Here is a 22,091-nt window from a genome sequence, read left to right as displayed (position 1 = left end):
TAAAGTTGTGTTCAGCCATGCACTGCATGTTGGGGTGGAGGCCAGAGGTCAAGGCCCTCCAGGTTTTTGGTTTTCCTCAGTCATTCTCCACCTTAATTATTCAGACAGTACCTTTCACTACACCTGGAATCTTGGCAACTGAGCCCCAGAAATCCTCCCTTCAATAACCTAGTGCTGGGGTTACAGACAGGGCTATCTGCTGAGGCTTTTGACTGGGTGCACAGGAGGAGCGTGGGGGTGGAACTCAGGTCCTTATGCTTGTGCAAGATGCACCTACACAAACCATCTCCCCAGCTCCTTTTCTTCTTTTCTTGAGAGAGGCTTCTCTGTAGAACAGGCTGGCCTTTAAACTACAAACCCTGGGTAGTGACAAACTTTGTAAACCCAGCACATAGAAAGCTGAGTCAAGGGGATTGCCAAGAGGTGAAGGTCAGAGTGGAGAGGATTTGTTTGTAGAGTTGCCTACCATGCAAGAAGCCCTGGGGTTACTCCCAAACCCTAATAATCTAGGAGCCTGTAATCCCAGTAATAAGGGAGTGAAATGGACAGGGTTAGCCTGAGCTGCTATATGGGCAGTGTATACTCTCTCTCCTTTAAAGGTTTATTTATTTATGTGTATGAGCACTCTATTGCATGTATGCCTGCCTGACAGAGAGCATCAAACAGAATAGGGCATTAGATCCCATTATAGATGGTTGTGAGCTATCCTGTGAATCCCGGGAGGATCTTATTCAGGACCTCTGGATGGAGCAGCCATTTGCCCTTAACTGCTGAGTCATCTCTCCAGATCCTTCATTGTCTAGAATGAAGAAGAAAGAAACAAAAGGAAGGAAGAAAGAAGAAAAAGAGAAAATGGAGGAGATGAAAAAGAAAAAGCCTGGAATTGTGTACTCTATGCCTTTGATTCCAGCACTCAAAAGGCAGAGGCACGTGGATCTCTGTGAGTTCAAGGCCAACTTGGTCTACAGAGTTCCAGGACAGCCAGGATTACACAGAGAAACCCTGTCTCGAAAAATAAAAAGACAAACAAACAAAAAGAACAACAAAACAAAATCAAACCACAGCAAAACTACACACACACACACACACACACACACACACACACACACACATATTACACATATTGATACAAAATGCAAAGTCATCTTGGGTTATATGGTGGAACTTAGTCTGGAAAAAAAATAAAAAAACAGAACACATTAAAAAGGAAAAAAAAAAAACCAAACAGATGTATCTTTTCTCTCAACAATGTGAGCTCCAGGAAGAAGACTGTTTTGTCATGAGCTTTGTACCCTAGAGTCCAAACAGTGGCTAGCACAGTCAAGAAATTTGGGAACGAGTTATCTCTTAAATAGAATATAAACGCAAAGACCCTGTTCAGGTAGGCACTCTTTGGCAGGCTGCGGAAGGATATGGTCCGCGTGCATTACCTAGACGCATGCGTACAAGGTCCGGGAAGTGTAAGGAAAAAGGGTGGAACATCAGTAAGTGTCTCGCGGTCATAGGCGGTTAGCAAGAGCGCGAGGTTGAGAGCAACCTAGGTCCGATAACGCACGCGTAGTACGGCCTCTGGGCTGCGGAAGCTTAGGCATCTAAGGAGGCCTATAGCTTTCGCGCGTGCGCAGTGGCCTGGACTTCTGTGAGGGTTTCTTTTGACTCGTATAGCACATGCGCAGTGCGAAAGGCGGAGGGATTCGGGTCGCATCCACCCCCAGTTCTGGTCGCGAGCTGAGGCCGCGCGGGTTGCGAGGAAAGGCCTGCTTTGCGCGCGCTGCGCGGACCACAGAAGCTGTCTGACGCGGGCACCGCCGAAGTGGAAGCCAGAGTGGGATTTTTGTTTGTGAAGGGCGGCCGCGAGGCCTGAGACTAACGTCAAGCCGAGGAGAGCGCCGCGCGGTGAGTGAGTGGGTGAATAAATGGCCTTAACGGGGAGTGGGGCCGCTACCCACAAGCCCTTGCGGAGTCCCCGAGCCCTTTCCCCGCGGCTGTGGCCCGCTTCCCGGGTCAGTGCCTTAGACTTTTCCCCCTGCTTCCCCCATCCTTTACCCAGAGTTCTCTGGGCACTCCAGTCCTCTTTCCCTAAGGGTCCCCCTCCCCCAATCTCCTGTGGTACCCTACCCACAGGCCCTTGCGGTTTGTGTGTTGCCTTTTTTCCTTAGCCTTTTTTTCCCCCTCGCATCTTGGACCTCTACCCATAATTCCTTTCGTCTCTGGGATCCTAGATATTTTACGCAGAGGCCCCTGGCCTGCGGGGTATTATCCTTATGGCCTACCTTGAAATCCCTACTTCATAATCTTCAAGGTATGAAACGAGCAACCTCTAGAGCTCGAGGCTTTAGGGTCCCAGGGTCACACACCTCCTGACTCCTTTTCCTCTTTGTTTTCTGTTACTAGCCTTTTGCTTTTCAGTTCCTGCCAAGATCTTTTTTTCAGGTAGATGTCTGTCACTCGATTAACGGGGATAGCAGCATCCTTCTTGTTTGTTTGTTTGGTTTGGTTTGCTTTTTTTCAGTGAAGGGGTCCTAAAAGAAATCTGTGCTAAATAAAGCATGCTAACATAACGTTTCTGGTCTTAGACTTGGCAAGATGACACAGTTTCTGCCTCCCAACCTTCTGGCCCTTTTTGCACCTCGAGACCCCATCCCATACCTGCCTCCCTTGGAAAAGCTACCACATGAAAAACACCATAACCAACCTTACTGTGGCATTGCACCGTACATCCGAGAGTTTGAGGTGAGCACATTGGGAGCGTTTGGCTTCTGGGTGGGAGCAGGCTATGCTGAGGCTTTCAGCTTCAAAACATTTTTAGTTGTGTGGTTTGTGCATGTGGCTTTTACTTTTTCTGATCTTGTTTTGTGCTTTTGTGTGCGTTTTAATTTTTTTTTAATTACACATTTGTGTATGTGTGGGTATGTACGTGCAAACCTGTGAACGTCAGAGGACAACTTGCAAGAGTCTGTTCCCTCCATCTTGTGGGTCCTGGAGATGAAGCCTAGGTTGTCAGGCTTGGTGGCAAGAGCCTTAACCTGCAGAACCATAGTGCTAACTTCTTTTGGTTGAGTGTTGAAACAGGGTTTTGCTATGTAGCTCATCTTCCGTCCTCCTTCCTTAGTCTTGTAAATGCTGCTTATAATGGGTGTGTGGCTCATTTCCTTATAGGATTAAGAATGTCTTTTGTATGGATATGGTAGTTCCTAGCCCAAGCGATTGGCCAAATTGGTTACATTGACAAGTGTGTCTCTGCCCTGACTCCCTAAGCCCCCAGACAGGGTTTCTCTGTGTAGCTATGACTGTTCTGGAGCTCACTCTGTAGAACAGGGTGACCTCGAACTCAAGAGATCTGCCTGCCTTTGTCTCCCCAGGGCTGGGTGAGCCACCTATGTTGATTTTGTTTTGTTTGTTTGTTGTTGTTGTTGTTGTTTTGTCTGGGGGGGGGGGAAGTCTTAATGGAACCCTGGCTGGTCTTGTAGATTTCCCTTTCTCACTAAGGTTGGCCTTGAACTCATGATGCTTACTCTGCTCAAAAAGCCAGAATTATACGTGTCTACCACTAATCCAGAAAACATGATATTTAACGCATTGGTTAGGTTGGCCTTTAGCAAGAGGTAGCAGTAAGGTAAAACCAGTAGTAAATGTCAACGTTTGTTAATGTAGTTACTTTTTTATGTTGAGAGGGCAAGTTTTTGTAGATGATATGACTTAGCAGTAAAAGGTGATTACTGCCAAGAAATCTGAGTTCTGTTCCTAGAGTCCACAATGTGGAAGGAGAGGATATGTTCTAACATGTTGTCCTCTGATCTCTGCATGTACTGTGATACATGAATGCATCCTTATCTAAATAAATAAATAAACAAACGTGGGTTTTTTTTTTTTGTTGTTGTTGTTTTGTTTTTTTGGTTTTCCAAGACAGGGTTTCTCTGTGTAGCCCTGGCTGTCCTGGAACTCACTCTGTAGACCAGGCTGGCCTCAAACTCAGAAATCCGCCTGCCTCTGCCTCCCAAGTGCTGGGCTTAAAGGCGTGCGCCACCTCCTCCCGGCTTAAATGATTTTTAAAAGAGGATAGTGTTTACTGTGGCTGAGCAGTTTGTCCTGCAGTGCTTAAGACTGGAAGCTAGGGGTTTGGCTCTGTACTTGCTGAGTACATATGACTAAATCTGAATCACTTGAGCTCCTTGGAGTCAGTTCTTTTATGCAGAAAGTTTGTCATGCCTACCTTCAGAGCAAATCTAAGAAATCCTGCCGAATAACCAGAAGTCTTAGGAGGAACATTCTGACATTAAGTAGGAAAAGCAGAACTTACTAGATAACAGAAAGATGATTCTTTAGTAATATTTGCCTGCCTGCCTGCTTTGGTAAACCTCCACTTGAGAAATGTTATTATCCAATAAACATTTTATTTAATGGGTACAGTTCATTGGCACCCTTTTTGCAGGTCATGTGCCAATTAGCATTTAATGAGAGCCTGGAGAGGATTATCTGACTTGCTGTGGTGTTACAGATTGTCTTACTTTGGAGGTCTGCCCTGTCCACCACTGTTTCAGACATACGTCTAGCATTTGGCTCTCTGTAAATCATATGTGGAGCTACAGAAAGTTGACAGGATTCTTGACTATGGGAAGGAACCATATAGCTTTGGTACTGTACTTTATAGCTATATCACCTATGTCATGACAAATGTCTACAGGTATTTAGATTGATGTTTTTTGTTTTTTGTTTTTTTTTTCCTGTCCTGAGCTTGCTCTGTAGACCAGGCTGGACTCCAATTCAGAGATCAGCCTGCCAGTCCTCTCAAGTGCTAGGATTAAAGGTGTGTGCCACCACTGCCTAGCAATTGATGCTTTTGTTAAATGCTAAAAAATTATTTCTATGTTTTTTTTAAAAGACCTTCAAAAATGAGATTTAATTTTTTTTTTAAATTATGCCTAGTAGACATAGTTACTTGGACTAGGCAGAATTTTCTGAACACTGGAAATGTCTATGTTGACCATGCCACAGATGTGCAGCAGTCTGGTCAGCATTGGTCCATAGAGTATACCTCATCTGGACCACTCCTTGACTCTATCAGTAGAGGGAACTTTCGGTATTTGTGTATGGGAAGGTGCTGAGAGTCTTCCTTGTGGTATGTCTTGCTGTTTTCCATCGACATTCCTTCCCTGTCACTTTTCTTGTTCCTAGGACCCTCGAGATGCCCCTCCTCCAACAAGGGCAGAAACTCGGGAAGAGCGCATGGAGAGAAAGGTGTGTTGTTTTTACCTCTTAGGCTTTCGGGTTTTGGGTTTTGTTTTGTTGTATTGTTTTAGCTACATTTTTCCAGATGGTCCCTGACATCAAGGTATTTCTGGGTACACTCACTCTACTTCTTTTTTCTACTGGCAGAGACGGGAAAAAATTGAACGGCGACAGCAGGAAGTGGAGACAGAGCTGAAAATGTGTAAGATTCTCCCTCCTAACAATCTTCCCCTGCACTCTGACTTTGACCCTCTTCCCAGGTCACACGTGGGTCTTCTCCTGGGCGCCTGAGGAGCAGAGTTGGGTTCACTCTCCTAGCAGCCACTTGCCAAACACGGCACTTGGATCAGGCGATCTGGGCTGTCCTGATGACAGCCTGGCCTGTTTGTGTTTTGAAGTTAATTAATTCTGTTTCCTCTAGGAGTTTCCCCCACCCCCATGAGCAGTCAGTCAGTCACGCATTCATTTGAACCTTCTCCCCGTTTTAACTAGTCAGTAAAGGCTAGACCCTGTGATTGGGCAGTGGAGGGGAAAGGTGAGACGGGAGGTCTTTGAGGGTGGGGCCAGGTGGAGAGGAGAAGGGGATGAGAACCAGAGGGAGAGGCTGAAGAGGAGGAGGAAGCCACGATGGAGCAGACCCACATAGCTCACGTAGCCCTCCAGGGGTCTTAAACCTGGGGAATACGTTAATGTGGTGTTAGGTTATGATTATAATAATTGGCTGCATGCCTTTTATACCAGCTTATTGGGGTTGGAAATTCCATCAACATCAGGTTTTCCTTTTTACAGTTCTTGTATGTTTTATTTTATTAATTTTTTTATACGCATGGGTGTTTTGCCTACATGCATGTAGAATATTAGAAGAGGGCATAGGATTCCCTGGAACTGCAGTTGGACAGTTATGAGTTGCTATGTGGCTGCTGGGAATCAAACTTCATCCTTCTGGAAGAGCAACCAGTGCTCTTAACTGCTGAGCCATCTCGTCATCTCCAGTTGGTTTAGGCTTTTAACATGTAGGGAGACCTCAGTCATTTGCCTTTTCTTGAAAGGAACATATTCCACTGTCTTCAGGTAAGGCATGAGGCGATCTGGCCGGTTGACCCTCACTGTATCCCAGCTCCCTGATCTTGGAATTGGAGATGCTACACCCTCCAGATATGGAGGATTTAAGTAGTACTTGGTAATCAGACTCACAAAAGTATCAGATCTGTGTTGAGTAGGTAAAGACTCATCAGAGGATGAGGTTATCTCCATTTATTATCTGCAGCCTTGTTGAATTAATCTTTTCTAAACTGTATTTTAGAACTTGCGGATTTTCTCAAGAGTACTTAGTACCCATGATGAATAAGCTAGCTTTTGTACTATACCTGGATCTGTGTATTTTCTCAGATACCTCATACTCCATGTTCAAGCTGCCGGAGCACCTCCTAATTCTTATGGGACTTTGCCTTCCCTAAGAGATGGCTTTTCAGATGTGTGCATAGTTTTTCCAGATGATGCTAAATGTCTTTAGCACCTGTGCTAGTGTTCTTTAAAGGAACAGCACTGATAGAAATGGGGTATGTGTCTGTCTGTCTGTCTATCTGTCTGTCTGTCTGTGTCTTACAGGCTGTGGTCTGGGCAGTGAAACAATGACTTTTTTCAACAGAAATACTTAAGAATTTGTTAATTGTAAAGTCTATGTTGGAATTCTGAAGAAATAGGCTCTAGTACCAGTGAAAGAATGCTTCAGCAGCAGGATGGATGACCCTGGCAGGAGAGTCAGGGCAGGCAGGCAGGTAGAAAGCTTCCTTCATTCATGGTTTTATGCAGGCTCCCAACAAAAGGTATGACTCAGATTTAAGTTGGGTTTTCTAACCTCAAATGATTAAATCTAGAAGTCCTCAAAGGCATGCCTGGCTGCCTGAGTTTTAGTTGATCCCAGATTGATTAAGATTAGCCATCCTAACACCATTTATAACTTCCCCTAGCTTGTCACAAAGACCTGTCCGTGTTAACTTGCTAAATGTCACAACGAGAGAGGTTTCGTGTCCAGGAACTTACATAGTGCTTTAGCAGTGTGTCTTTTTCACCTGTCTCCCCGGCCCAAATTCTCTAAAGGAGCTTTCTAAAGACAAATACGCATTTCTTGCCCTCAGCATAATGCCCGTCTCTTCCTTCTGATTCAGGTGTGCCTTGCACCAATTGGAGAATGTGGGAGATTATGTAGGGCAGACTCATGACCAGAAATCTTAAAAAAAAAAAAAAAAAAACCTGATGAGGAAAAGTTGAAGGCAGGGAATAGGGGGACCGTAGACAGCTTGGTCTACAGAGTGAATTCCAGGACAGCCAAGGAGGCTACAAAGAGAAACGTATTTGGAAAAAAAACAAAAACAAAACAAAACAAAACAAAAGGTGGGGGGCCTTGGCGGGGGAACTCATCAACCAAGCGAGACATTGTGCTTGATTGGATTGGAGTTTAAATGTGTGGTGTATGTATGTATCATTCTAAATGTGTGGTATATACATGTATCATTCTGATACAGCCCCATTTGAGGGACTGTAAATGAAGTTAGAAGTTAGTCATTAACAATGATACTGTGGTTTCAATTTATTGAAATGTATTGAAGACCATCATAGCAAGCTCAGAGATGTCACTGAAATTCACAAGTTGGATTGGGGAATGTAGAGATCAACTAAATCAGGCTCCATGTTGGTAATTGAAGCAGGTTCATTGTATTGTCCAAAATAGAGCAGGGATGCATCGAGTGCAATAGAGTATCTGTCTAAAACTATAGAAGCTTGCTTTTCCCCTGTCAAAAGACAGCTTCTGTTAAAGGAGACTCTGTCCCTTTGCTGAGCACTTGATGGACTTCATGTTATGAACTCCTGGTGGCTTCTGTGTGCAGCAGGAATGATTATTCCTATTTGCAAAATGGAAAACAAGTAGTGCCTTGTTGAGTTGTAAAGTATCTTATAAAGAGGGGAAGTTTTGAGGTTTCACCTGAACTAATGGGAAGCCTAGTGAAGTTTTCTAGCTTTGAGGCTTCCTGTGGTCTACTTCTGTGTTAGGGTGCTGACAAGTGAGTCCTAAGACGTTCAGCCTTGACACACATGAACACTTAGTTAGGTACTGGCTGTTAAAGAGAAAGGAAAAGGGGACTGTAGGATTGAACCCTGCCTAGGGACAGGTGGCAGGACAGATCTTGGAATGAGGTTGGCAATGTTGAGGGGCATCTTTTGAGTGGCGGTGCAGTTGAAAGTCTTAATGTCTTGAAGAACCCTCTAATGTCACCATATTAACAGCCATGCCCTTACGATAGATAGAAAGGACCACCACCGTGGCTGATTCTTTGGATCTAGTTTGCATGTTGGTGGGAAGGTCACACTGATAACTAAAGAAACCTGTAAAATATTAATGCCTGTGACCTGTCAATATGATAAACACAATCTATAACAAGGACTGTTTGTCTAGACTGCTTAAGCATCAGCACTGCTTTGACTGCCAGTGGAAGACAGAAGACATAGCCCTTTTTTTCTTGCTCAAAGATCCTAGGCATACCTGATGTTGTGTTCTTCCAAATTGCTATGATTCTGAGAAGAGCCAAGATCGATCGATCGATCTATCTATCTATCTTTCTTTCTTTCTTTCTTTCTTTGGTTTTTTTGAGCTAGGGTTTCACTGTATAGCCCTGGCTGTCCTGGAACTCTGTAGACCAGGCTGGCCTCGAACTCAGAAATCCACCTGCCTCTGCCTCCCAAGTGCTGGGATTAAAGGCGTGCACCACCACTGCCCGGCTATTGTAATATAAGATTTATTTTTGTATACTAGAAGAGGGTATCAGATCCCATCAGATCCCAGATGGTTGTGAACCATCATGTAGTTGCTGGGAATTGAACTCAGGACCTCTGGAAGAGCAGCTCACCACTAGGCCATCTCTCCAGCCTCCCCTTTTAATTTTTTACAGAGTTACTTTCTGTAGCTCAGGCTGGCCTCAGAATCTTAGCATTCACCCTTTTCCCATTTAAACTCCGTTTCTGTCTCTTCTATGATCTCTTTATTTGCCAGTTCAGCTATACTCTAAGGATTGTATGAGTGACAGAGCCAGGACAGCTAATAAGATGGGCACAGAATGCTCAGCACGGGGTATAGCTTCTAGCACCCCCACCACCCCATTAGGATTGCTTAATAGAGTCTTGGTCTTTTTCTGAAGACTAAATGCTTGGTGTCCAAGGCCTTGGTAATTCTTTATTTATACTGCTTGGTCTTGGTCATTTGCTTTTAGCACTAGCCCAGGCTGTAGGGTATGGAGGAGAAAACCTCTTAACTGTCTTTCTTCCTTTTTGAGACAGGGTTTCACTATGTAGCCCAGACTAAGTTCTGCCTCCTTGGTACATGGGCCATCATACCCCGCCTATCATGGACTCTGTTTTCATAGTCTGAGATCTGAGACTGTTTGGTATCTGGCTTCCCCCTATGCTATGGTTGCAGTCTTTCATAAGCTAGCTCAAGTCATTCCTCCAGAGAGAGCCCAAGGACTTAGTTACTGCTCAGTTCACCTTGCACTGGGAGTGGCTAGCCAAAATTTATAGTTCTGAAGTGGCATTTATTTATTTATTTGTTTTTAAAGATGTATTTTATGTATATGAGTACACCATTGCTCTCTTCAAACACATCAGAACAGGGCATCAGATCCCATTACAGATGGCTGTGAGCCACCATGTGGTTGCTGGGAATTGAACTCAGGACCTCTGGAAGTGCTCTTAACTGCTGAGCCATCTCTCCAGCTCCTGAAGTGGCTTTTTGCCACATCCTATCTGTTTGATGTCATTTTCATCAGAGCAGCCTGTTGTCATCATCTGTCAATCACTCTAGAAAAAGCCATTGAAGTTTAGTGAACCCAGACCTAAAACAGGGTGTGTTCTCAAGCTTACTAAGTCACTGAGCTTTTCTCTTGGGGGATGCCTTGGTTCCATGTTCATGTACTCAGCCTCTTCCCATTACTCCTCTATCCAAAACTCTGGGCACTGTCTACTTTAAAGATTCTCTTCTCCTTGTACAGGGGACCCTCACAATGATCCCAATGCTCAGGGCGATGCCTTCAAGACTCTGTTTGTGGCTAGAGTGGTAAGTACCCAGTTCCTGGCATGGGAACCTTAGGCTGCTGAGTGTTTGGGTCTAGTCCTGAGTGGTTCAAGGGCTTTGGAACGATGTGCTTCTTCCATTTAACCTAGCTTTATGTCTTGTAGAACTATGACACAACAGAATCTAAGCTTCGGAGAGAGTTTGAGGTGTATGGACCCATCAAAAGAGTAAGTGTGTCCAGGTGGAGGGTTGAGTTGGGGGTACTCTGAGGAGGGAGCAGTAGCCTGAAGAGAGGAAGACTGCTGGATTCCCAGTCCAAGGACGGGTCACAGTGTTCTGGGCCTGGGTTTATTTCTTTTATTATTGCTTTAATATCAGAAGTAACATTGGAAATGGTGAGTCCTTGTGGATTTTAAAGCACAGGTCTGCAAGGTTCAGCTTGCTCTAAGTTGGTATATGGGTAGTCAGTCATGCCCACTGAGGTTAGGTTGTGTTTGGGTGGTGTGTGGGTGGGTGGTTTGTTTTTTACAATTTGTACTTGCCTAAAACTTAATGCAAATTATTGCCCAAGACCTAAATTAGTTATTTCTTTCTCTTCTGCCCCCAGAACTAGGGCTTAAGCCCAGGGTAGAGGCATATATGCTGAACAAGCAGTGTACCTGAAACTATATCCCCAGTCCTTGTAGTATTGCTGCTTTATAGATTTAAAAATTCTTTGTTTTACGTATATGAGTGTCCTTTGCCTGTGTGCATCTAAGTGTATTACTAAACTGGTACTTGGTACACAAGGAGTCCAGAATAGGTTGCTAAATCCCCTGGAACTGGGGTTACACAGAATTGTAAGCCACCATGTGGATGATGGGAAGCCTATGTCTGCTGCAAGAGCATCAAGTACTCTTAACCACTGACCCATTTTGCTTTAAATTTTATTTGTTAGATTTCTTTTATGTTCCTGACTACCTGTATGTATGTGTGTTCACATGGGTGCAGTGCCCTTGGAGGCCAGCAGAAGGCATTGGATCCCCTGGATCTGGAATTACATATGACTGTGAGCTGCTGTGTAGATGTTAGGAACTAAACTTGGGTCCTCTGCACTGCCTTATTACATTGGGAAGGAGGATAGGATTGGCATGTGTGGGAGCAGCTTGTGAAATGGATTTTCTTCCTCGTTATGAGTCCTGGAGGTCAAGCTCAGCTATCTCATTCACTGGCTCTTTTAAGATTGTCCCACATAGTCCAGGTTGGCCTTGAGTTCATTATATAGAGGATGACCTTAATTTTGATGTTTTGGGGATTGAATATAGGGCTTCATGCATGTTGGGTTATCACTCTTCCAACTAAGCCACATGCCCCAGCCCTTTCACAGAATTTTTTATTTTCTTTCTTTTTTTTCTTTTTTGTTTAAGATTTACTTGGGTGTGTATTTTGCTTGCATGTATACCAAGTGCACACAGTGCCCTCAGTCTGGAACTAGAGTTATACATAGACTGTTGTTAGCCGTCCTGTGGTTGGTAAGAATGGAACTTGGATTTCAGCAGGAGCCATTTATCCAGCCCTTCCCAGTTTTACTTTGAAATGTGTTGCTGAGTTGTCCAAACTGGCCTTGAATTTACTGGTAGTTAAGGAAGACTTGTTAATTTTTGTATAATCTGCAGAAGTTAATGCTATGAAGCAGAGATAGGCACCTATGACAGGATGTGTTATGTGGCTCTGCATTTGAGGTGTCTGCCTCTGACCCTTTGCTAGAAACATGCTGCCAGGCTATATTCCTGTGATCCCAGCACTCGGGAGGTTAGAGGCAGGTACATCTCTTTTTTTTTTAGGCTAGCCTGGTCTACATATCAAATTCAGGCTAGCCAAAGTTAGTAAAATCTGTCTCTTCTCTTCTCTTCTCTTCTCTTCTCTTCTCTTCTCTTCTCTTCTCTCTCTCTCTCTCCCTCCCTCTCTCTCTCTCTCTCTCTCTCTCTCTCTCTCTCTGTCACACACACACACACACACACACAGAGAGAGAGAGAGAGAGAGAGAGAGAGAGAGAGAGAGAGAGAGAGAGAGTGTGCACGTGCTTTCACATGCACGCAAGAGCCAGCAAATGTACACAGGAGAAACAGTCAGAAGGGAACTAGGAAAACAGCACACTAATTGGTTATCCAGTACCAAATGGTCAGCCCTAAAATCATGTAGGTATGTATGGACTGAGCAAATAGTACTTAAGAGATGCATGAACACATACATGTAGCAACAATTAAAAATTAAAAAGCAATGAATTTGAAAGAGCATGGGAGGGAGGAAATGAAGTAATTATAATTTCAAGAAATTATTTAAATAGAAAAAAAACTGGACAGAAGATAAAAGAAAACATACTAACTTATTTATTTTATTTTTTATTTTTATATATTTTATTTACATTTCAGATGCCATCCCCTTTCCCCATTTCCCATTTCCCCTCCCTAGAAAACCCCTATCCCATGCCCCCTTTTCCTTTTTGCTTTTATACATTTTTTAAAAATGTTATTCAAAGGCTTTATAAGTTTGGTAATGCTCAATCAGAAGTGTAACCCAATACCCAACCTAGATATATGAACTATCTTTGACTGGTGGTGACATGTGAACATCTGAAAACATACTAACTTTAAAAATGGTGGCTCATAGCTGTAATCCTAGCCCTAGAGAGGCAGTAAAATTTTTATAAGGTTAAGACTAGCCTGGCTAGCAAGCCAGCGGTGGCACAGTGGCTAAGGTGCCGTTCTGCTCTGTCTCTCCCGGTTCCAATCCCGCTTTTCCCATGTGACTCTGCCCGAGTTTAATGGAAAAAAAAAAAAAAAGAAAAAGAAAAGAAAAGATTAGCCTGGCTTACAGACTGAGGTCTGTACAGAAAAACAAGAAAGATAGTTACTGAGCAAAGCTTTGGCATAAAACTTCACTGCTCTGTGTCTTATTTCCCTTTCCCTCTGCTGGGATACAGAGTAAGACCTGGTGCTCCTGAAGGACACAAGCTGCTTAGCCAAGGGCAAGGCTTTGGATGGGCCGTCTGGCCTTTCTCTTATTCTCTGGGTCATCTCTGAAATTGTTGCCTCCCAATCCCCAAAGCCCAATGGCTATGTGTTCTCTCATGCCTGCTCTGTCCTACAGAGGGCTCTTAAGTGCTCTGGGTCCTCTAGCCGCCTTGCCTTCCCGTATACTGGGCTCAGCCTGCACATAGCAGCAGACTCCTGTTTGCCCTGTTGACATGGACTCTCCACAGTGGCCCTTTATCCTGTGCACATTGTTCATTCTTCACACCTGGCTCGCTTTGGGTGTACTTGACTCAATGCCTATCTGCCTTGTAGCCTCATCTGGAGATAGCCACCATCAGAACGCTCAGTTTCCATAGAGCTGTGTCCACAGCCTTCTCCATACTGCTTTGCAGGATGCTGTGCCTGTCACATGTTGCCTCTGTGCACCTCTGGTTTCCTCTGGACTCTGGCTTTTACTAGAGTGAGAGTCCCTTGGGACGCTTGAAGGATAAATCTGTTACTGGTGTGTCCCCCAGCCCAAGGCCTGTGTTATAAGTTGTGTTATGGTGTGGGTGGGGCAGCCCTGTAACTTGTGGGGCTGACCGCCTCCTGCCTGCCCTGCAGATTCACATGGTATACAGTAAACGCTCTGGAAAACCCCGCGGTTATGCCTTCATCGAGTATGAGCATGAACGAGACATGCACTGTGAGTACTGTGCCTCTGCCCTTCCTTCTGGCCCTCTACCTCTGCTGCCCGGCCTCTCCCCCGTCGTCTGTTCCCTCCCCTGCCATACCTGACTTTAGCATTGTCTCTTCTCCCTCTGTTTCTGATATATCTTTTTTTTTATATATTTATATACATGTTTTTTAAAAATCAAAAACCAAACCCCCCACAACGTGTGTGTGAGCCCAGGGAGGTAAGTGTCACACGTTGAACCTCAGGGCCCAGGAGGGCACTGGGTGGGGTATGGAGCCAGCTGAGGTGGGAGGAGGCGGATTTGGGGGAACTTCTCCCCATTAGGCCCCCACTAGAGTTGGGGGCCACTAGGTTGGAGTGAGCTGGCCTTTGAACCAGCCCTCTCCTCCCCCCAGTAGAACTGGGGTGGGCCACCCGACCTTCCACCTCCTCACTCCAACCCCCACTCAGTCCTCATTAAGCAGTGATCTGGTGGGTATGTTTAGCACCCACCCCACAGCTACACAGCCCCATTGAGGCTATGCGGCGTCCATTTGGGTAGGGCTGGATGGGTGGGGGTGGGCAGGGCTGCGGCGTGTCCAGGGGCCGCCGTATTAATTGACTGTTCTTATTGTCACTGCAGCCACCACGCAGCTGGCTTGCAGCTGATGCTTACGCTCCCCTTACAACACCTCAGTGTATGGTTGGTATAAGGGTTTGTATCATGGGTAAGATCACAGCACCGCACACCAGCCCAGCTTAGCCAGGCAGCTTAGGAACAGCGAGGCTTCCCCTCCCACCCTAGTCACCTTTCAGTCTCCCTTCACCCACAGCCCTTTCCTCATTTGGGTGCCCTCCACCCCTCTTGCCCCCATCCACATGCTCTCTGGTAATCTCACTGATCCCAAGGGGAAGGGTGGACCTCGATGGGAGAGGCATTTGCCTCCATCCATAGTCGGGCTCCACCCAGCCTCTGACACCTGGGTCATATTGGCAATCCTAAAGCTGGGGTGTCCTGGGACCAGGGCTCTATGTGGAGCCCTTCAGCCCAACCCTCCCTGCCCTATGACTTCTGTGGAGTTGTCACCATAGTGGTCTTGGAAAGTCTCTGGTTTCTAGCTTGGGGTATTGTGTCCCTCCTGTCTTCCTTGGTGTGGTGGGAGCCTCCCAAGAAGGCAGCTGTGATGTCCAGTGCCTGAGCTCCTCAAAGTGCATGGATTGGGGTTCAGGGTATGGGAGGGGTGGAACAGGCTTTAAAACAACTGAAGATGTAGTGTTAACTAAATCTGCACAGAGGCGAAAGAGAGGGAAAGAGAGAGAAGTCTAGACTGACACAATTACATGGTCTTCTTGCTGTTTTCTGGGTTGGACCTCTCCTGGGGTTTGGGATGGGGAACCTGAGCAGGGTTCCTGTACTTGACTGACCCTCTCACTCTGTTCTGGGGTTAGGGGCCAATTGGCCCCTCCTGGAGCATGGGAAGCATTCTCTTTGGATCCCAGGTGTGTCCCCTCTGTACTAGCCTCAGAACTGTTGCCACTAGTGGGAGGGCATATGGAGTGGAAGGTGGAAAGCAAGCCTGACCCAGTACTGAGTGCTGGGCCTTACCTAATGGAGCGTGACTGAGGCAGTGGTGAGCAGTAGGTGCTTTTGAGGCCTTGAGGCCCACTGTTTAGGTTGGGCAGGATAGATAGACCCAGGTCTCCCAGCCCAGGCGCTAATCATTCCTCTGAGTCTCCCTTTTTTCCTTCATACACCTGTCTCTAGTTGATGTGGGAAATGTAGTCTCCCTCTCAGGGTTCCCTGTAGCTTTAGTTGCCCCAATGGTGGTGGGTGTGGGGTCTGTGTGAGTGCTCAGGTAAGCTTGGGGTCTCCAGGTAAGCAGTCCCGTGTCCCAACCCCCACCCCACCCCCGGGAAGCCCGCCTCCTCGCCAGGCCCCCAGGAGTTGCCGGGCCCCCCCCATCCCGCTCGGTTTGGACACCCGCAAGGCCGGCATCGGTAAATGGCACCTTTTTCTCTTCCTCTGGTTGTTATTGGGGGGGATTGGGCAGGGGTGGGTCAGGGTATTGTGGTTGGTGAGCACAGCCCCTTAGGCCAGGGCTGGGACCTGGACAGGGACTTTTTGGCCTTCTTAACAGCCCTGCCTGATCACAGGCCTGGGCTCTGGGCCTTCCCACTATGTCTTATGTTCCTCAACTTCCCTGAGGGTTCAGGCTGGGCTGCATGCCCTGCTGACTATTGACCTCGGCTTGGAGGACAGAGCTGGCCAGGCTAGGTGGTGACAGGGTCAGTCGGCTCAGGTAAGGCAGGGATTTTGAGTAGCACGGCACATGTCCCTCTGGGTCCAGCCAGGGTCCTTGAAGGCCCCTGGGGAGCTCAGCACCCACCTGTATCCCTGCTAGTTCCTGAAGGTCTTTCCACTCCTTTTCATTTCTGTTCTGATGTCTGTTTCCTCACACTGACCTCCCCTATAAAAACACACAAAACAAACAAACAAACAACAACAACAACAAAAACCCTGGTGTGGTCTGGATGTGAAGGGGCCCAGTGGGCCTCCTGCCTCAGCATGGTGTCTAGGGTGCATGCCTGGGTGTGGAGGGGCCAAGCCAGCCTCCTGCCCAGCATGGTGTCTAGGGTGCATGCCTGGGTGTGGAGGAGCCCTCCCCACAGCAGAGGCCAGCATTCAGCTAACCTCCAGTTTCTTTGCAGCAACTTTGGCCGCCCTGGCAGGAGGGGGCTGCTCCATCATGTGAAACCGGGGGTCAGGGGTGGGGGGCAGGCAGGGTGAATGTTTTGTCCCCCAGTAGCATTGGGGTACCAAAAAGGAACCAAGCGCTGGATGGAGCAGGCCCTTCAGGGTGTGGAGAGGGCTGTCTGGCTGTTGGTTGCCTGGCTGACTGGTGGGCGTGTGCGTGTATGTGTGCAGATGGGGTTTGAGGGGCAGGGGTGCTGTTGTACAGAGCCTTGTCTGACTAGAGGACCTTCTGGGGAATTCCCCCTCCCCCACATCTGTTGCAGCCGCTTACAAGCACGCAGATGGCAAGAAGATAGATGGCAGGAGGGTCCTCGTGGATGTGGAGAGGGGCCGGACTGTGAAGGGCTGGAGGCCCCGGCGGCTAGGTGAGTGCTGTATGCCGCCCTCTCTCGGTGCCTGGACCTGTGATTAGAGATTATTCTTCCTTCAGTCTCCCCAACCCATATGCCTACTCCTCTCCATTTCCAGCTTGTCTTCTCATCATCTTCATGGCTTTGGACACTGGTGCACACAGACACCTACACATGAGCACCAAGCATACCCTGGTCTTTCTGCATGAGTGACTGACCAGCAACAGCTCTTGTGCAGTGTGGGTAACTTCACTGACCTCAGCCACCTTATACCCATGTACTTGCTATCATGGGCTGGGTTGGAGGGTAGTACTGGCTCCAACTTTGCTCTTGCTCTCACTGAATGGCTTCTTCATTCACTCTCTAGCTGAGTCAGCAGCCCAGTACCTGGCTTCACATCTGGGAGCAAGAGGGCAGCAGCCTGTGCTCTGATCTTGCATCTGTCCCCTCACTGCCTTTCTGGTGGTTGTGGCAAGTCTTGAAATACATATGAGGATCTTTTTTTTTTTTTTTTTTTTTTTTTTTTTTTTTTATGGTTTTTCGAGGCAGGGTTTCTCTGTGTAACCCTGGCTGTCCTGGAACTCACTCTGTTGACCAGGCTGGCCTCGAACTCAGAAATCCACCTGCCTCTGCCTCCCAAGTGCTGGGACTAAAGGCGTGCGCCACCACCGCCCGGCACATATGAGGATCTTAAAGTATAATTATAGAGGTGCTACTGATGTGAGGCTCTTGTCTCAGTCCCATGGGTTGTGGTATCAATAGATTTTTACCAAGACCTTGAGGCTGGACTTTGACTGTTTGCTGCTCACTCTGTAGACAGGTGTCAGTCTCTGTGCTGTTTGCTGATGCCTCAAATTAGGCCCTGGCTGAGTTTAGGTCTTTTGTGCCAGGTGCTTCTCTGTCTGAGCCAGCATTGCCTGGCTTTGCTTTCACCTGTGTACCTTTACTGAGTTGACCTACCATCCCAACCCCAGGGACCTCCAGTTCTTTTTTTAAAAAGGGGTGGCTTCTTGAGGCTGTGCTGTGCTGAATGAAGTCTCAGAAACAAGCCAGTTGTGGTGTACAGACTTGTTGGTATTAATCTAATAAGGTATGTGCCTTCTTCACTCACATGGACAGACACTTTAGCCTAGGAGAGACTTTGTGCAGCATTTTTCCACATGTACTGCATGGTGGTATTTTACTATTTGTGTGAGGTTCTGAAAATGGTCTCACCTGTGAAGCCCAGGGAAGCCTCCTGCCTCAACCTTTAATGACAAGATGTTTACATTGTAGCTGTCTTTGGCTACTTTGTGCATTCTTTTTTCAACCCTTATCCTTCCACCCTTTCAACTCCCTAACACTATATAAGAGGGGTCGGGGGGATAGAGAGGAGTGGAAAGAGGTGTGAATAATACAATCAGGGGTTGAAAAGGAGGAGACTACCTGCTGATTAGGGTTATTTAGTTCCTTGGGGCAAGTTTGATCGTCACCATTAGGATATATAATTTCTTCTCGTCTCTTTGTGCCTGACCACTTAACAAACCAACAACCTACCCTCTTGGATCTCCAGAATTCATATGCCCTTTGAAGAGTTTCCAGAATTCCAAATGTCACACAATCACAGAAACTGTGCAGTTGGCAAAACCATCCTCTGTAGCAGGAGGCAGATCCGCTGCTTCAGAACAGTCCCATATCCCCACACCCGGGATTCAAATGGAAACGTGTTCTTACAATGTTTTTGTGGTTTTTGTTTTTTTGTTTTTTTTTTTAAGCAACCCAAATTACAGAATTCTCACTATAGACATTCTCTTGTATTGATGATGGACTAGTTCATTGTTAGGCTGTGATCCAGCAGTTGGAAGTCTGGGTAGTAGTCCAACCTGTTACTTACACCTAGTTTAACAGCCTATCATTTGGCTGACCGATTCCCTTTGCCTGTGCTCCTGTGTGAGCACAGCCCCAGCTCACTAGACCTTCAGGTGGGTGGTGCAGGAAATCACCACTGGCAGTTGGGATTCCTAGCCATGGCCCTTCCTTGCCAAGTCACTGGGGGCAAATAGGATAGATTCCTCTCTGAGAGATAAGACTGCCACCTGCTCCCTAGTGCAATTGGTTGGGTATATACCACCTTTCTAGACCAGGTGTTAAATCTGTGCAGGTTTGAAGTACTTTTGTGGCATGTCAGAATCTGGGGGGGTGTGTGTGGTAGCGCTTTCCTTGAACAGTTGGGGAGGTGCTGATGGCCTCTAACAGTTCGTGGAGCGTGGTGTAGTGTGATGAGCAGGGCAGGGTCTGAATTGGTGCTTCTAGACTGACAGGGAAGTAGAAGGTACAGAGAAAAGGAAAGCAAGGTAAATGTTACATGGCAGATGCGGGGAGCAAGAGGCAGCTGAGAAGGCTGGAAATGTAGGGTACCCTGGGAACCTAGGTTGTGGTGTGTTTGGGTTGGTTGGTCTCACCATGTAGCAGCCGCTGGCCCAATGTTCATTTCACTGTGGGCCAGGCTGCCTCTGCCTCCGAAGTATGGGATTAAAGTGGTTCAGAACTAAACCTAGCTTCTCTCAGCTTTTCTATGGGTTCACACTTTGGACTTTGTGCTCAAAGTACAAATTGGTACTGGACCAACCCAAAATCTCCAGCCTCAGGTAAGATTGACTAGCTTGGGAGGCAAGAAGGTTCCTGTTAGGGTGTCCCCCAGCTTGTAAAAGCCTTGCTGGATAGCATGGCTTCCTACAACCAGTGGACATGGAAATGATTGGCATGAGATTATGCCCCATGGCAGTGAGTAGAGGTGCTCAGTTTTTGTCAGCTGCATAGGCCCCTTTAAGATATTCCCCTTTGAACTGTTTCCACTGACCCTGTGTGTTCTTTTGCTTGGCCCATAGGAGGTGGCCTTGGTGGTACCAGAAGAGGTGGGGCAGATGTGAACATCAGGCATTCCGGCCGAGATGACACTTCCCGATATGATGAGAGGTAAGGTTGGGCACCTGGTTTCTTGGGAAAGGGCAGTCACAGGGGTGCCCTGCCACACAGTGCTAACCTCATACAGGCCGGGCCCCTCCCCGCTTCCACACAGAGACCGGGACCGGGACCGCGAGCGGGAGCGCAGAGAAAGAAGCCGAGAGCGAGACAAGGAGAGAGAAAGGAGACGCTCCCGCTCTCGGGACCGGAGGAGGCGCTCCCGGAGTCGAGACAAGGATGAGCGGCGCCGGTCTAGGGAGCGGAGCAAGGACAAGGACCGAGACCGGAAGCGAAGGAGCAGTCGGAGCCGAGAACGAGCACGCAGGGAGCGGGAACGAAAAGAGGAGCTTCGAGGTGGAGGAGGAGGTGGTGGTGGCGGCGGCGATATGGCTGAACCCTCTGAAGCTGGTGATGGAGCTCCTGATGATGGGCCTCCTGGAGAGCTTGGCCCTGAAGGCCCTGATGGCCCAGAAGAAAAGGGCCGGGATCGAGACAGGGAGAGGCGTCGAAGTCACCGGAGTGAGAGGGAGCGCCGTCGGGACCGAGACCGGGATCGGGATCGGGAGCACAAGCGTGGGGAGCGGGGCAGTGAGCGGGGCAGGGATGAGGCCCGGGGTGGGGGTGGCAGTGGTCAGGACAATGGGCTGGAAGGGATAGGTAGTGATGGTCGAGACATGTACATGGAAGCAGAGGGTGGTGATGGGTACATGGCCCCAGAGAATGGATATCTGATGGAGGCAGCGCCTGAATGAAGAGGCCTGTGTTGTGGACATGCTCTTACCTTGCTGTCTGCCTTCCTAGCCTTTCCACCATGGCTTGCCCTCTGAGGGTAGAGTTTTTTTGTTCCGGTCCCTTGGGTTTAAAAATAAAATTAATTTCCTGTTGATAGTGGGCACTTGGTGTCTGTCTTTCTGAAAGGCCGCTTCATACTGTTCAGCTTCACCTGGTCTACTGTTCCTAGTGTACATTTTTTAACCTGAAGTAGAGACTGTTCTCCTGGCCACCATAGCTACTTTACAAGTGAGATAGGGAAGTCCTGGCCCTCATAACAGGCTGCATCCTTAAGTGAGAGAATAGTAGGCAAAGAGGCAGGGTGCCAGCCATCAGCAGTCACCATGTCATTTCTCAGAATTGAACTCAGGACTTCTAAAAGAGCAGTCAGTTTAACTGCCGAGCCATCTTTTTAGTCCACTTATTAGTGGGAAATAGCCACTATATCCACATCCTTGAAAAAGTTACATGAGTGTTGAGGCATGAGCTGCTCAGTGTAGTCATGAGAGCGCCTAGTACCTCATCTGGATGAAGAGTAGTGAGATCAAAGCAACCACACTGTTCTGGGGGAGTGAGTGCCTCCCAACACTTCCTGGGTGGCCACTAGGAGACAGACCAGGCTAGGGACTAGGAAGACAAAAAAACAGGACTTAGGCCATCAGTATTCAGCATCTACTCAAAAATTACTAGGCATATTAGGAAGGTGACATGGGACACAAGGAGAACAGTAGATAAAAAGATTCAGGACCATTGAGATAAAGCTAAAGCAAAAATAATTATCAAGTCTGAGGTTGACAATTTAAGTTCTTATTTTTTGTGACCATTTTCTATGGTCTGGCTATCTAGGAACTCATGTAGACCAGACCTCACAGATCCACCTGCCCCTGCTTCTTCCTGAGTACTGGGATTAAAGATATGTCACCATACCCAACTCTGGGGTGAATAACTTAGTAGGTGAGTGGCATGGTGACAGAGGCAGGCAGATCTGAGTTCTAGGTCAGCCTGATCTTTGGTAGTGAGTTCTAGGATACCCAGAGCTACACTGAGAGACCTTGTCTCAGTTTAGTAGATGGATTTAGGAGAGTTTTGTTGAAGGGACACCATTACCACAGCAACTCTTATACAAAGAAAAATTTAATTGAGTCTGGGTTAAAGGTTTCAGAGGTGTAGGTCATTATCATGGAAGCATGGAGGTGTGTAGGCAGACGTGGTGCTGGAGGAGCTGAGAGTTCTGGATCTGGATCTGAAGGCAGCAGGAAGAGAAAAAGCCACAAGTCGTAGCTTGAGCATCAGAGCTCAAAGCTTACCC

General features: G+C 47.2%; 1 protein-coding gene across 1 annotated transcript; it reads left to right on the top strand.

The window, feature by feature from the left end:
* The first annotated feature begins 1,672 nt into the window (after positions 1–1,672).
* On the top strand, positions 1,673–20,897 carry Snrnp70 (small nuclear ribonucleoprotein U1 subunit 70). The gene is made up of 10 exons (XM_034489565.2): positions 1,673–1,896; positions 2,577–2,733; positions 5,176–5,238; positions 5,377–5,431; positions 10,272–10,336; positions 10,459–10,521; positions 13,912–13,993; positions 16,982–17,083; positions 19,936–20,023; positions 20,100–20,897. Exons 2-10 carry the CDS (start codon positions 2,587–2,589, stop codon positions 20,761–20,763), a joined length of 1,329 nt encoding a protein of 442 aa, XP_034345456.1. The 5' UTR covers positions 1,673–1,896; positions 2,577–2,586; the 3' UTR covers positions 20,764–20,897.
* The last annotated feature ends 1,194 nt before the right edge of the window (positions 20,898–22,091 follow it).

Source organism: Arvicanthis niloticus, chromosome 1, assembly GCF_011762505.2.
Source record: "Arvicanthis niloticus isolate mArvNil1 chromosome 1, mArvNil1.pat.X, whole genome shotgun sequence".
Taxonomy (NCBI): domain Eukaryota; kingdom Metazoa; phylum Chordata; class Mammalia; order Rodentia; family Muridae; genus Arvicanthis; species Arvicanthis niloticus.
This window is presented reverse-complemented; position numbering and strand designations above follow the sequence as displayed.